This window comes from Kwoniella shandongensis, chromosome 7 (assembly GCF_008629635.2).
Source record: "Kwoniella shandongensis chromosome 7, complete sequence".
In the NCBI taxonomy this organism is placed as follows: Eukaryota; Fungi; Basidiomycota; class Tremellomycetes; order Tremellales; family Cryptococcaceae; genus Kwoniella; species Kwoniella shandongensis.
Genome location: NC_089293.1, coordinates 19,079 through 32,537, shown reverse-complemented (window position 1 = coordinate 32,537; position 13,459 = coordinate 19,079). Strand labels below are relative to the sequence as shown.

At 51.3% G+C, this 13,459-nt stretch overlaps 7 protein-coding genes across 7 annotated transcripts; 2 read left to right on the top strand and 5 right to left on the bottom strand.

Annotated features, from left to right (window-relative positions):
- Window positions 1-88: 88 nt before the first annotated feature.
- CI109_103893 (uncharacterized protein) lies at window positions 89-1,067 on the bottom strand (the record flags this gene model as incomplete). Its single annotated transcript, XM_032006782.1, has 4 exons — window positions 89-324; window positions 377-744; window positions 793-958; window positions 1,016-1,067. 4 exons carry the CDS (start codon window positions 1,065-1,067, stop codon window positions 89-91), a joined length of 822 nt encoding a protein of 273 aa, XP_031858985.1.
- Window positions 1,068-1,863: 796 nt separating this feature from the next.
- Window positions 1,864-2,536, bottom strand: CI109_103892 (uncharacterized protein; the record flags this gene model as incomplete). The annotated part of the gene is made up of 4 exons (XM_032006783.1): window positions 1,864-2,007; window positions 2,063-2,177; window positions 2,240-2,336; window positions 2,407-2,536. The coding sequence occupies 4 exons, from the start codon at window positions 2,534-2,536 to the stop codon at window positions 1,864-1,866; spliced, it is 486 nt and encodes a 161-aa protein (XP_031858986.1).
- A 476-nt stretch (window positions 2,537-3,012) lies between these two features.
- On the bottom strand, window positions 3,013-4,520 carry CI109_103891 (uncharacterized protein; the record flags this gene model as incomplete). Its single annotated transcript, XM_032006784.2, has 5 exons — window positions 3,013-3,172; window positions 3,343-3,401; window positions 3,467-3,673; window positions 3,720-4,105; window positions 4,151-4,520. The coding sequence occupies 5 exons, from the start codon at window positions 4,518-4,520 to the stop codon at window positions 3,013-3,015; spliced, it is 1,182 nt and encodes a 393-aa protein (XP_031858987.2).
- A 268-nt stretch (window positions 4,521-4,788) lies between these two features.
- On the top strand, window positions 4,789-5,289 carry CI109_103890 (uncharacterized protein; the record flags this gene model as incomplete). Its single annotated transcript, XM_032006785.1, has 1 exon — window positions 4,789-5,289. The coding sequence occupies one exon, from the start codon at window positions 4,789-4,791 to the stop codon at window positions 5,287-5,289; it is 501 nt and encodes a 166-aa protein (XP_031858988.1).
- Window positions 5,290-5,526: 237 nt separating this feature from the next.
- Window positions 5,527-6,488, top strand: CI109_103889 (uncharacterized protein; the record flags this gene model as incomplete). The annotated part of the gene is made up of 2 exons (XM_032006786.2): window positions 5,527-5,710; window positions 5,770-6,488. 2 exons carry the CDS (start codon window positions 5,527-5,529, stop codon window positions 6,486-6,488), a joined length of 903 nt encoding a protein of 300 aa, XP_031858989.2.
- Window positions 6,489-9,177: 2,689 nt separating this feature from the next.
- On the bottom strand, window positions 9,178-10,060 carry CI109_103888 (uncharacterized protein; the record flags this gene model as incomplete). The annotated part of the gene is made up of 5 exons (XM_065967397.1): window positions 9,178-9,318; window positions 9,374-9,425; window positions 9,473-9,711; window positions 9,764-9,837; window positions 9,886-10,060. 5 exons carry the CDS (start codon window positions 10,058-10,060, stop codon window positions 9,178-9,180), a joined length of 681 nt encoding a protein of 226 aa, XP_065823469.1.
- A 690-nt stretch (window positions 10,061-10,750) lies between these two features.
- CI109_103887 (uncharacterized protein) lies at window positions 10,751-12,784 on the bottom strand (the record flags this gene model as incomplete). The annotated part of the gene is made up of 11 exons (XM_065967396.1): window positions 10,751-10,780; window positions 10,834-11,100; window positions 11,148-11,192; window positions 11,239-11,429; window positions 11,474-11,688; window positions 11,739-11,900; window positions 11,946-12,111; window positions 12,167-12,218; window positions 12,267-12,321; window positions 12,368-12,464; window positions 12,547-12,784. 11 exons carry the CDS (start codon window positions 12,782-12,784, stop codon window positions 10,751-10,753), a joined length of 1,518 nt encoding a protein of 505 aa, XP_065823468.1.
- Window positions 12,785-13,459: the final 675 nt, after the last annotated feature.

Genomic DNA, 13,459 nt, shown 5'->3' with positions numbered 1-13,459 from the left:
ATGTAAGATGTAATGACGTGTCATGCAATGATGCAACACCTTCATACAAATCAAACTACTTCTCTATGACGACGCTGGCATACGCCCTCTACGCTCGGTCCTTGTACCACCAGTCTGCGTTCTTGAGGAAATCATCGAGCCTTCTGAACAGGGGTTCTCTCACCGCCTCGACGGCATTGACACGATCACCCGCTGTGCCAGGGGCGATCTGAGTTTCTCCTGACTCGAGACCCTTCCAAACGAGATCGGAGAACTCCTCCATGGGCAAGGTGGGGAGCTTGTTGATGGGGACGCCAATCGACATCGCGTCGTCTCCCAGCTCGGCTAAACAATTTGTTAGCGAAGAATGCATAAGACCAAACCAAGCAGGACCCACTGTTAACGAGAGGGGGGATGATCTCGATAACGTTGACGTTGGTGTTGTTGAGTTGTTCTCGGATGGCATAGACGAGGTGATGAACGGCAGCTTTGGTCGCTGCGTAGTTACCGGAGATGGTGAAAGGAGTGATGGCAAGACCAGAAGAGACGACACCGATCGCAGCGTTCTTCTTGGTAGAGCCACCACCGTGCGAGAGGAGGTGAGGGAGCGCGTACTTGAGGGTGTAAAGGACAGAAGTGTAGTTCAAGTTGACCTCGTGAGCGAGCATATCAATGTCGAGCTCTTCAGGCTTGTGGAACAATGCGACTCGTTGGATACCGGCGACGTGAATGACAAAGTCGATGTCGGGGTGTTCGGAGAAGATCCTACAAGGTTGGAGCGGTCAGCGAGCGATTGGTGGAGGCTTTACTCACTTGTTGAAGTTGCCCTCAATACCGTCCAGCTTGGCCATGTCAAAGGCATAGTATGCCGATCGTCCACCATGCTGGTTGACAAATTCCTTCAATCGCTCCTCCCTTCGTCCGGTAACAACGACCTTGGCGCTGCTTCGCTTGAGGATGGTCTCAGCGAGATTCTTACCTGCAATGGGGAGTCAGTGGTTTTGGTATGATGATTCGACTGTAGACTCAGACTCACCGATACCAGAGGTGGCACCGAGAATGAGCACGTTCTTGTAGAGGAAAGACATCTTGTTCGTTGACTGGTCTTTGAGTCACGACGCTATTGTATTACGCTGCTTGGGATGATGGTCTTTCATAGTATAAATGATGCATCTGGGTCTCCTTTATACCCTAAACTGCCAACGCAGCGCTCTAGATCAATGTTGAAACGCAACGATCGCCGAGGTGGAGGTTGGTGTGGAGGACGTTGGGAATATTCTATTTAGGGAACATACTGACGAAAACGTCGACTTCGGGGACAAAGGGAAGCTGCGATGTTATGCTTAAAGAGGTCTCGCAGTGCATCTAATTATGATACATACGAGGACGAAAGGGTCAGTGGGTCCATGCCGAATCGTGCCGACTTCCAAGGAATGTCATATGTCTACTCTTAACCCGTTGTGAAGTATCCGACTCAATGTTTCAGTCGTACCGGATTGTGATTCATGAGGTAGTCTCCAACGCCACGTACAAGTGCAGCAGAAGGCTATGTCCCGTTGTGTGACTTTCACACTGAAGCAATACATACATACAATCTCCTTCCGACGAGAGATACCTTTCCGGTCCCAAATACACGTGTAGAATGCACCTTCCCATGGCTTGTTCGGAATTCTCTCCTCGCATCTAGAGTTTAGACCTACCCCTCAGACCCAGTCAGTTCGGATCTCCACGCCGGTAACCACATCCCACCCCGTAGAAGATCGCGTTACACACGATGTATGAAACAACCAAAAGCCCAAAGAAGAAAACCGCATGTATGAAGATTTGAACGGGAGAGCAGCGTCCTCCTCAATCTATTTACTATTGTCCTTTTCCGACCTAAGCCTAGTTGACGAACGAACGCTTCTCCTTCTTAGGTTGGTACTGCCTTGCCCGGATCACCTTCTCTGACTTCGTCAGTTGACGAGGAACATGACGTTTCTTGAAATCCTGGGATCCGGGAGTAATGCCACAGCCGGAAGTAGGAGCCTGGAGGTGGGACGTCAACGCCTGATGGAATGTATGTTCATCCTTCCAAACTCACCCGTTCTCCACATCGAGCATCTCGGTCATTCGGATCGTAGGCGCTCGATCCGATGTATACACCGTTCAAGTCGTAGTCGCATTCCGCATAGGCTTGAAAATCACCCACATAGTAGCTGTTCGGGGCCAGATCTTCAGCACAGGACGTGACCTTGTGAGCAACAGGAATCAAACTCACTAGCACACATGGAAAGCTTGACCGTCGTAATAGTATTCACCCTGTTGATCATATCCGCCTTGATAAGGTGATCCACCGATGGAGTCAGGACATTTGCCTGTTTGAAAGTGACCGTCAGATACGTTTCGGCGGGCACCTGTTCCGACCACCCGACGACAAAGACTCACTGTAACATGTTGCGGTACCAGACTGGTAGGCTCGGGGTGCGAGGTCACCTTCGGTGGCGGTGGGCATGGCCTTACCTGTCGATGAGCAGGCCAAGATCATGGCGACGACGGTAGCGGCGTTGAGAAGCATCTTATAGTGTGGTGCGTTTTAAAAGGAATGTATTGCGAGTTCAACGTTGAGAAGCAGATGATCAGGCGGGAGGAATGATGGACCATTTCAAGAGGGTTATATACATTTTAGCAGGAGACCAAACATGGGAGGGAAGGTAAACATGGTTGAACGCCGCTGCATTCCAGACAAGGTTACATGTCCTGCTGTGTGGAGACCGGGGTGAACGAGGAATGTGCATGGACCGTCGGAATGGTTCTTAATTGTGCATGTTTTGTTTTCAACGAGATTGTATCTTAAGGTGACAAACGGAAATCCTCAGGTGTCCATGGTATGTCGCTCGGAAGGGCTATCGGATGGCTCAACCGGCATGGGAAGGCACTGGACGGAATGTCACTTTCAATTGAGATTACGGAATGGCGCCTTTTTGTGAAAACTTGTTGACTGGAACCACCGGAGAGAATCAAGCACAACAATACGTGCATAGTATATCGCGCTTAAATACGGTTGCGTGAATCCTGCACGACCACCGATGCCATCGACAGTCTCATCATGTCTCTTTCCAGAAGTGGCATGGTCGGATCCTTGCAAATCTCCCTGACACGATTCCCTGCTTCGCGATGAAGTTTGCCTTGCAGCGCGAGGCCATCGGCGACACTGGGATGCTCGTTAGCATTTGGTTCGTTTCTTTGCGTCACTGAGCGACTCGCCTATGACACAGGTCCAGCCGAAATGTGTACCACGCCACGGTGTTTTCCACGCTTGTTCGAGTCTTCTCCTCGATGTGGTGTGGTTCATGAACAGCCCACTGATCATGGAGCACATACAAATCCATCCCTGATAACCACATACTCGCTGTGAAAGCGGATCTATCAGGACCAAAGCCCTGGACAAACGGGTCAATCAGATACACACAACGCCTCTTGACGTAAGGTGGACCCGAGAACTCACGGCAAAGCGTTCATCTGCCCATACGTCTATATTCTGTCTGAAAATGGCGTAAACCTCGTAAACAAACTCAAAGTCGTCGATCTCGACCTCGTATGGCTCATCCGTTGATCTCTGCAGAAAGCGAGCATAATTTGTGGCGTGGGAAAGTCTGGGGTTCTCGCTCTCAAAGGCGTCAATGGTCATTGCTTCGTAATGCTTGGCGAGCTCCTATCGAAGATGTGTTATCTTGGTGGTCGCAATTTCCAAAACGCACCTCTTTGCCTCGGGGACAGAGCCCATGGTCATGTTTTGGATCCACCCACTCGAAACTGGGTATAACCAAAGCCGCGTTCCCGGCTTCCAACCTGTTGGCCCATTCCCGCTTGCTTCCTGACATCCTTCTGAAACGTTCAAAGGCCTCTTGGTAATCCGTACACGGCTCAAAGTCGGCGTCCCATAACAAGACCCATTCCGTAGTCGCAAATGCACGAGCGACGTTCCTCCACCTGTTGTGCAGAGAAAGCCGGGTAGCCGTGACTAGGTGGATGTCAACATGATCCGATATGGAAGGATTGGCGGCTATGACTTGTTCTAGCTCTTGCAGGTGGGTTGAAGCGGTTTGCTCGTCTGAGGGGATGTACACGACGATAGACATGGGACCTGCGGGAGACGTTTTAGCAAGTTTGCAGATCAAAACGGACTCACCTCGAAAACCTTGCACCAGTTTGGGTAGTTTATGGAACCTATCAGTGGTCACCCATGTAATCAACGTGATCGTCTCCGCATGATATGTCTTTCTTTTCCTTTGAAAGAATGGCAAAATCTTCACGTCGTACACGGTCTTGGGAAATGCTTTCCGCATCAGCCGGCTGTCCAGGGATGCGTCTTGCTGCTCAAACAGCGAGGTCGTGTTGATTCGTTTCTCCCCATTCACAATGTACTCGTGGGCACGGGTATCATAGTATTGGGTCGTATTTGCGTTGATGGTCGTTTGGCGTGATCTGGTCGTGAAGAACGCAAACAGGAACGCAGCGATAACCAAGGTTGCCACCCAGTCACGCGTTCGACGTTTCATCTAGAAGTACGAGCGTCAAATACGCTGCTGTGGTATTAGGGCAAAGTGTGTGGTGATCATCGAGGGACCTCTAAAGCTCAATGTTCACAAACCAAATGTCAACAGTCTTAGCCCAATGTCGACGCGTCAAAGTCAAAATCATGAGGAGTTACTAACTTTTGCCCGACGATGACGTACATTGAGATTCCGGTCTACCCGTCGTCGATCGTTCCAATACAAGTGTTCCTGCATCTTGCATCTTTCAATAGCATCACAACTATCCAACAACATGTCGTACAAATCCCCCAACAGCAACCCCAGCGTCACCGCAGACCCCAACAACACCGGCCAGGCGGTGAGCCGAGCCTTCCTCATCGAAGCGGTTTTGAACGTCGCCTCTTTCCCACTCATCACGCATCCTCGATTCGTTCTTTCCCTCCTACTCCTTCAACCACACCACATCAACCCATCCACCGTCCTCTTCGCTAGGTTGTTCGGCGGACTCGTCGTCGGAGTGCTCACACCGCTTTTACTCGCCGGAGTACCCAACACTCGAAATGCGATCGAATCGAGACGAATCACCTATCTGTCTTTAGGTTTGGGAGAATGTCTGCTCATCCCTCTATTGATCGGAGAAGCATTGAAAGGTGGGAAGGGGACCGCAGCATTGAGTCCAAGGGCATCGATTGGAGCGATCATGTGTCTTGCACCACCGTTGATCTGGAGGTTGTACGTCCTTTTGGCGAGGCCGGATTTGCTAGGCAGGTACAAGGAAATCAAGAGGGAGTAAGGGCCAAGGAGTAGAGGTCAAGGTGCAGGCATCAATGAGCAGTCGGCGGTGATACGGAAGACGTCACGGTAGGCAGCTACGTGCATCAAATGTCAACCTACTTCGTCAATTGCCTATCTATATTGTGTGATGCGCTACAATGCCATGCAATCTCACTGCGCCGTCATGCTGGCTTACTTCGCGTTCCAGTTTACCCTGGTACTACCATGACATGTGTCCACCATATCTGATGCTCCAATGAAGACTCAGCTCAAGCACGGCTGGGAACGTTACGTGACATCATTGTGGAGGTTGAACGCTGGGTCGCGGCAGATATCTTCCGCACTTCTCACATCTTTCTGCATTTTGAGTTATGACATCCACTCTCAAGTGCTGGTCAGCATGTCCACCTCATCCACCGAGTACGTTTACGAAGTCGTCTGTGAGTATTGCTCAATGCCCATTCGTGCCGCCCTCTCGCCAACGCTTTCTCATCCGCAGGCACGACAGAGGACAACTGGGACAGAATGAACGATGCACATGAGACTATGTTCACGACTTACTCGCCCGAACAGGCTATCGCTGGAGTGAGATTAGCATGGAGACAGCAAGAGCAAGAAATGGGGGATGACTACTTTGATGACGTGCAAGAGGGAGGTGAAGGGTTGAATTTCGAGATCAGCGGACGGTGTCCCGAGGGAGAGAACCTGAGGGTACACATCGAGCGACATGCACTGCCTCCTCGTCCAGCGCCTAGACCCGCTCCTGTTCGAGCCGTACCCGCACCGTCTCCGGTCACTGCCCAATCCAGCGCACTGGAACCTACCCCTCTTCCAACGGTGTATACTCTCGTATCAACCACATACGCCCATCACACCGAACGTACCGGTAAAGAGAAACTTGTCGGTAAAGTCGTCTACTCCTCTCTCCTCGAAGCGAACCAAGCCGCTCGAAAATATCTCATCGTGAACGTGTGTCACCGTAAAGTACCCAAGGGCGATGATGACTGGGGGGATGGGTTGGACAGTGAAGAGCGCCACGTTGACTCGACCTCACAGGCGTACTTTGGCGAGGCGAGGTTCATTAGTGATCGGGTAGACACCGCGACGGTAGAAGTGAGACCGATGCAGGTCCAGTATCCAAAGGTGACAAAGGGAAAGAAGAGAGCTTCGACGGGGGAGGCGGCACGTCCAGTTCTCAAACAGGCGAGGATCAACTAGGCGGGACGGGTGTAATCAACGAGATGGCTTCATAGTGACTTGTAACGACGTGTATATATCGCTGCGGGGTAACAATAATCGTATCATCCTTGTACATTCACAACATCTCCCAGCGCTGCTCTCCCAACGCAAGCAGACGACCAAACAACTCGTTCCGCCTGACGATCGACTTTAGCTTGATCGTCTCTTCTTTTCCCCCTGGCATCGACACCTTGGCGTCGTTGTTTAACCCGGTGACTACGTCCCTTCTAATAATCTTGATCTCCAACCCTGTACCTCCCGCTCCCTCCGTGTCTAATGCCCATGATGTGAGGACCCGTCCGGGGAGGTTCATCCCTTCCTTCTTGAGCGACACGACGTCGTTGATGGAGATGGTGAGATGACCTCCGGATGGCTCATCTTCCGACTCGAGACTGACGTTCCTTGAGGGTGCGACGTGACGGATCGTGGTGAATGTGATTCGTGCCGGGGTAAAGGATGTGCTGTTGGCGACGGGGACAGTGGGAGGGTGAAGAATGATATGTCCTGGACCGTGTTTCACATGGTGCACGTAGAAGCCTGGGAATTAGCGGAGTTGCGAACAGACAACTCACGAGAAGGTGTGTCCGGTGAATCCTCGTCATCTCCACTAGGCAGACGCTTGAGCAGTGCTTGGGCAGGTTTGGTATCCTCGGACATGTGCAGTGTGTCAAGTGTGTTCTGTCATCTCAGCTTAGCCGTTACGGTATCACCCACCTTTGCTTTACTTTCGTAGTCGATATGTTTATGTCCAGTCACCCACGCAAAGCTCTGGTCAAGTCAGCTCCACTCGCCCTCAAGGACTCACCTCCTCCTTTAATCTTCCCGCTTTGTCCCAAGCCCGTCTCGCCTTGGACCTCATCCCTGTCTTGGCCTTTGTTGTTGCCTTGGCAAGCCCCTTGGTAATCTTTTTCCCTCCCCCTTGTTGAGTCTCTTCCTCCTCTTCACCGTCGTCGTCCTCTTCTGGCTCTTCGATCGATTCCGTCTCGGGAGGAGGTGGAAGGGGGTGCCGCTTGTGCTCAGCATCTCGCAACAATCTCATGATGAGTTGAGCATTGGTAGGGACATCCGAGAGTATGTTGCTGTGTGGGGTTAGCCTTTCTCTAACCCAAGGCGGCTTACTTTTCCAAGATGGTCCTCTCTATCCAATGAGGGAAACGCTTGTCAAGCTCCTCCAACGTCCTTGTGATCACAGGCTGGCCAAAGATGGCGAAACCGAAGATGAGTCCGAACACTCGCGAGAACATGCGTTCGGATACAAATGTTGACACGACTGAAGTCGTCAGCATGACCAGAGGTAAGTTCACTTACATAGAATCGGAGCGATGAGCCAGCAGAACACCCTGGCTCGATGCGGTTCCAGGAGGAATGGTGGAGTGGGGTCGAGAGCACTAGGGGAGGTCAGACATCGCCGACAGTGTACTTGTGACTCACTTGGCTATCCTCTCCCACTTGTCCGCAAGACCACCTATAATCCTCATCGCCGGTTTCCCATAAAGCGCTATGGCCTTGTCTTTCGTACTCTTATCTTTCAACTCTGAATCCTCCTTCTTCTTCATATCCGATACCATCACTCCATTGACCTCTTCGGTGACCTGCGATTCGAAGCCCTTCGCCCCGCCGGCAGGATTCGTGAGGGAAGTCAGCGTGTCCCGCATCGTGCTCGCCCATTCACTCGCTTTGGACTCGGTAGCGGAGGGACTCCAATCGGTTTGGTCTTGCGATGTTACAGAACGAGAGGGAGAAGCGAAACAGTAGTGGCGAGCAGGAGGGAACAACACCAACGTTGCGAGGAAGAGAAGGAACGACGTTGTGATCAGGTTGAGATACCAGGCGAGAGAGTATGCCTAGAGGAGTTAGATGGCTGCTAGGTACGATCAACTCACCAAGAGAGCGACTCCTGTTCTTGTCCCACCATCTTCCCAGTTCCTTATCCGTTGTATCTCAGTCATGCCACGTATCACCCCTGTCACCACGCTGGCATAGAATCTCTCAAGATTACTGGTGAGCTTCTCGACGGTGAAATCCTCATCTGGAGATGGTCTGAGATCCAGTGCTGCGGTGTTAATCTTCTCGTATGGCGGGGGACAGATGTGCACGTTTTGTACTTGCTACACATCAGCTCTAGGTCAATCGCTACGACTCACCTTGTCAAACGTCCTCAACATCGCGTTGAGATCGTCATTGTCTATCCCTCGGACTAACCGTTCCCTCTCTGTCTTCTTCTGGACCTCGATCTCAGCTTCGATCAGTGCCAACTCGTCCGCTTCGACCCGTTGTTCGATCTGATTGATCACCTCTGGATGAACGGTCTGTACGTGGACCGGTTCCACCTCGAGCGGTCGTTCCACCACGAATGCTGGTTGTCCCAATGCCATTGCCATTTTTATATACGACTGTGTTTTGGTGTGCAGTATCAAGACATGATCGATGCGATGCATACGATTTCTACCTTTCGATGTACCCAAAGCAAGTGATCAAGAAAAAAGAATCGAAGAAGAAAGAGATGACAACGCTCACACACGCTCTCTCTCAACGCGTCATGAAGTGGATGACCTCATTCAACGATAACCTTACATAAGCACAAACATCACATACAAAACAATGGTATACAAAAGTCCTTTCCCCCTTCCCATGCATACATGCACCCTCATCATCATAACCCTAACGCCTACACCCGCTCCATGTGCTGGGTGGTGCCTTTCTCGTCGACGTGCGCAATGCTGTCGTTGTTGTAGGTCGGGACGGAAGTGTGTTCGGCGCGCATGGCGGCCTGCTCTCGTTTCCAGAAGCCGTACGCGAGGAAAGCGGTCTACGTGGGGTCAGCACGGTACTAACTCCTGATCACTCACAATAGCAGCAAAGACAGTGGTGGGAATACCCATGATTGCCATGAACTTGACATAGTCTTTACCCCAGCTGTCAAGTTGGGTCAGCAATAGTTCATTGCGACACGCAGCACTCACAAATCATCGGTCAGGCCTACAGACGCAGCGCTTGCCTTGAGAACGCTTTGAGGTAAGACGATACCGTTCAAAGTACCGTACGAAGTGAGATGACCCGTTTTGGCCTGGTAAAACACGGCAATGGTAGTGGCGAGCATGAAGATAAAGTTGAATGTGGCGAGAACTGGCAACGTCCAAGCGAGTTTACGCATAAAGTGGGGTAGTTTGAACGAGATCAAGAAGAGGGTGAGTGCGTTTAGCTACAATTCTGTCAGCATCTTGTTCACGTATACATCTGACGGTTTCACCTACAAGCGTACCGCTCGCGGCGCAGGACAAGGCATACCCAGGTTGGGTCAACGCGTTAGTCGCGACAATGAGCTTGACTGGATACTGTATCAGCTCAGGTCTCCTTAGCCCGTTTGATCACTCACCACCTCTCTGAGCGGCCACCCGGGTCGCATAGCCTACATCGTGGTTACGTCTCACCAAGGCGTTGGATGCAGCCGCGAGTGTGGTGGTAGCGAGCCCAAAAGTGATGAAGTAAATCGCCTGATCAAGAGGTCGACGATGACGACGGGAGTCTGCTACGTGTGTGTGCGGTGACATTGTGTATATATGTGTGTGTGTGCGTGTGTGTGCGCTTGGGAGTGTAGAGCTGGGTCAACAGTGGTGCCAATATACAGATCGGTGTGGGTGTACAAGGCTGAGCTATCAGATCATATACTTTTTCCTCGTTCCAGCCTGCCTAGTATTATCTCCCCCGGTTAACAACAACCACTACCCGAACATACTCTAAATTGCTCGTACCCATCCCGTGATGTATGCAACCATCCTCTCGTTAAGACTGTCTCATCCTCCTATCCCCATGGACGGTGCAGACCAACACTCTCCCAATGCTTCCCGAAGAAGTCGATCGTCACTTTTTAATTCTTTTGGTTTACTCACTCAATCCTCAGGCACTTTACCGTAGTCGGCAAGTCAAAACCCAACCCAGTGTTTTGGAACTCAATACGGCGTTAGAGAAGGAAAGGTTGTGGTTGCCATATGGGCTGTCAACATGCTTCGTCACATGACAGAGGTGAGGTCTCTTCACGCCAAGCATGATAGAAGAGCACACGATGCACCGAGAAAAACGGACGCTGCGTGCTACATACGTAAAGAAGCTTGCCGTTGCCGTCTCCACACGTAGCTGGCGTCGTCCTTGCATGCCGCGTTCTGGCAGGCATGTTCATGGAGGTAAACACAATAACCGGGTGAATGACCGAGGTGAATGCATAATTCTAGATTTTAGGGTGACTATGTCCCAAGAGAGTAGATGATGTAGACCTGCAAAGACAGAAGCATGAGCGTATATCTTGGCAGTGGGTCCTGGCACTCACCACCCAAGCGACGATAATCAGCGCTGTAAGCTGTCCCCCTACCACAAACATTGTAACTCTGGACACCCGCCAACCTGGGGAATCCTTGTGTTGCTCGAGATCCTGCTTGCGAATCTCGATACGCTGTAGCTCGCCGCGTCTGAGAGAATGACCAACCCATCGTCCGTCGAGGTAGTCGTAAATGGGTCCCCAAACTACTTGCAACGCTTTGATAGCGATCAAGAGGTAAATCACGTTGTCGTAAGAGTCAGTGGAAGATCTGTCTTGCTGCGAGGGAGTTAGGTTTGCCAATATCAAGTTGATCCTGTACCTACAATGGCACCCGCTGCGACCTCCAATACAAGCGTGTTGGCATTGGCCTGATAAAGGTCAGTTATATGATCCGTATCCCAAACAACCACTCACAAACGCCTTCCATACACCAAACGCAGTACCCAACAGTCGATCATCTCCTACTAAGATGGGGATCGCGCATGTGAATGTCACCGCGTTGGTAGCGTTTGCGAAGGAGCTGATGATGATGGGAGCGAGTGGATGGACCGTCGTCAATCCGATCAAGACGAACACGATGATGTACAGCATGCCGGTCCATGAGACTAATCCGGGTCAGCGAGATACAGCTTATATCTGTTTTGCTCACCAAAGAACATCCTATATCCGAACCGGTCGAAAAACAACCCGGTCAGAGGAGTGAGAACCACGGGGATTACACCTTGAAGCGACGAATTGTATCCAGCAGCGAGCTTTGACGTGCCTCGAGTCCTGGTCTGGATGTCGGCAAGGTTGGATGTGTAGGTCGCTACCGCGGCATTCTGGAACATCTGTGTTCCACACAGGATCCAAAAGAACTTGGGTCTGCGACCATTGTAAGCCGGACTTTCTCAGTACACTGGCGGCCAACTCACAAAGCATACAAGGTGTTCAAGGTGACACGTTTCTTCAAGGTCCCTTCCTTGTCATGCGCGTCCTTTCCAAGTGGTGGTCGATACGCCTTTGGCACGGTTCGTTCGTAGAACAGGTACGCCACACACAAGGCGAGATTGAAGAAACAAATGATAGCGGGAATCCTGCGGGTTGTCAGAAATGTGTCGAGCAAAGGATGGAAGACGCACCACAACGCCCAGCCCCAGAACCCATTGATCTCACTCATCGGAACCGCACTCGTCTTTGCGATGATTCCGGTGATTCGGTTCCAGGCGATATCGATGGCAAACACGAAAGCGAGATGTGAGCCTGCGAACCAGTGGGCGTAGAGTTTGCCTTGGGTGGACTCGATGACTGTAGATGTCAGATTGATTCGTATGTTGTCATGACCTACCGGTCGAGCCGAAACCCATCAGGATACGACCGCCAACAAGCATTCCGTAGTGTTGTCCGTGTGTGCCCTGTTCGATCCGTCAGAGGGCGCTTTAATTGGTACTTGGTCCACTCACAGCCGCAGATATGACGGCACCGAGTACGACAAAGACGCTCGAGATGACAGCGGCACTACGACGGATCAGCGGTGTGCTTGTAACTGATCTTCCACACTCACTACGCTGCACCCCAATAATCAATGCCAACACCACCAATGATGGGTAGTATCGTGTTAACCAGCGACGAGGCCGACGAGATTGTACCATACTGCGCGTCTGAACAAGTCAGCACCACCCATCCTCATCGCAAACCCACTCGTAATCTTCAATTTCTTCCTGATGGTACTCTTCAACGGACTCAGCGTGCCTTCTGCGTATGAAGAGCCAGTCGCAAAGAACAGGATCATCGACATGGCCAAGAGCCTGTACCTCAGAGGTATATCCCTTTTGTCTACGGACGTGACGTCGGTCTGATGCAACTCGTCATCTCCGGTCTGGGTGAGGTGAGGTACCACAGGGAGATCCCTAATGACTTTTTCCTTGTCATCAGGTGTGGTTGTGCCAGACAGTCTGCTCTCTACAGACGTAGACGACATTATGTGGATGGGAAGGGTTGAGTGGGATGCGAGAATACTTTGCCCTTCAACAGTTTATATGTATATATATATATGTAGACAGAACGTCTCCCGAACAATTTTTTTCGGATCGGACGCTGCACGCCCGCAGTAATCTGATAAGCAGATTTCGTTTGATGGATGATAGACCAAGTCGCCCTATATTCTCGCTGCCAGGCACGTTGGTGTTCGGCCGAGTCGCCATGTACCAGCTCTCACGCCAAAGCGAAGCAGCAGGCAAAAATGGATTGCATCCGAATACCAAGGTAATTATAATTTGATCAAGTCGCTTAGTTCGTTTATAATGCATCCGTGGAGGACTGGCGGAACCAAACATCAATGGATTCCAGGTTGTTTCGTTGAAAGACACCACACGAATTGGGCATCTATCGTTCGGAGAGCCAGCGACGTTCGCCAACAACATAGTTGCTATCCCCCTCGACGTGTTAATCGCTGTCGCAACTTCCCACCGTAGGCCAGCAGCCGGCCAGATTACCAGTTGATCTCACATCACTTCACGTACAGCAGTACGTAGGCGAGCCGAACGCCCCGTTTAAGCATGCCGCTGCTTGCATATACTAAGCGAATTTGCTCCTGCGGGTGGCCCTAGTCATCGCACTGAACACGATTCCCCTAACCCCCTAACCTCTCTAACCC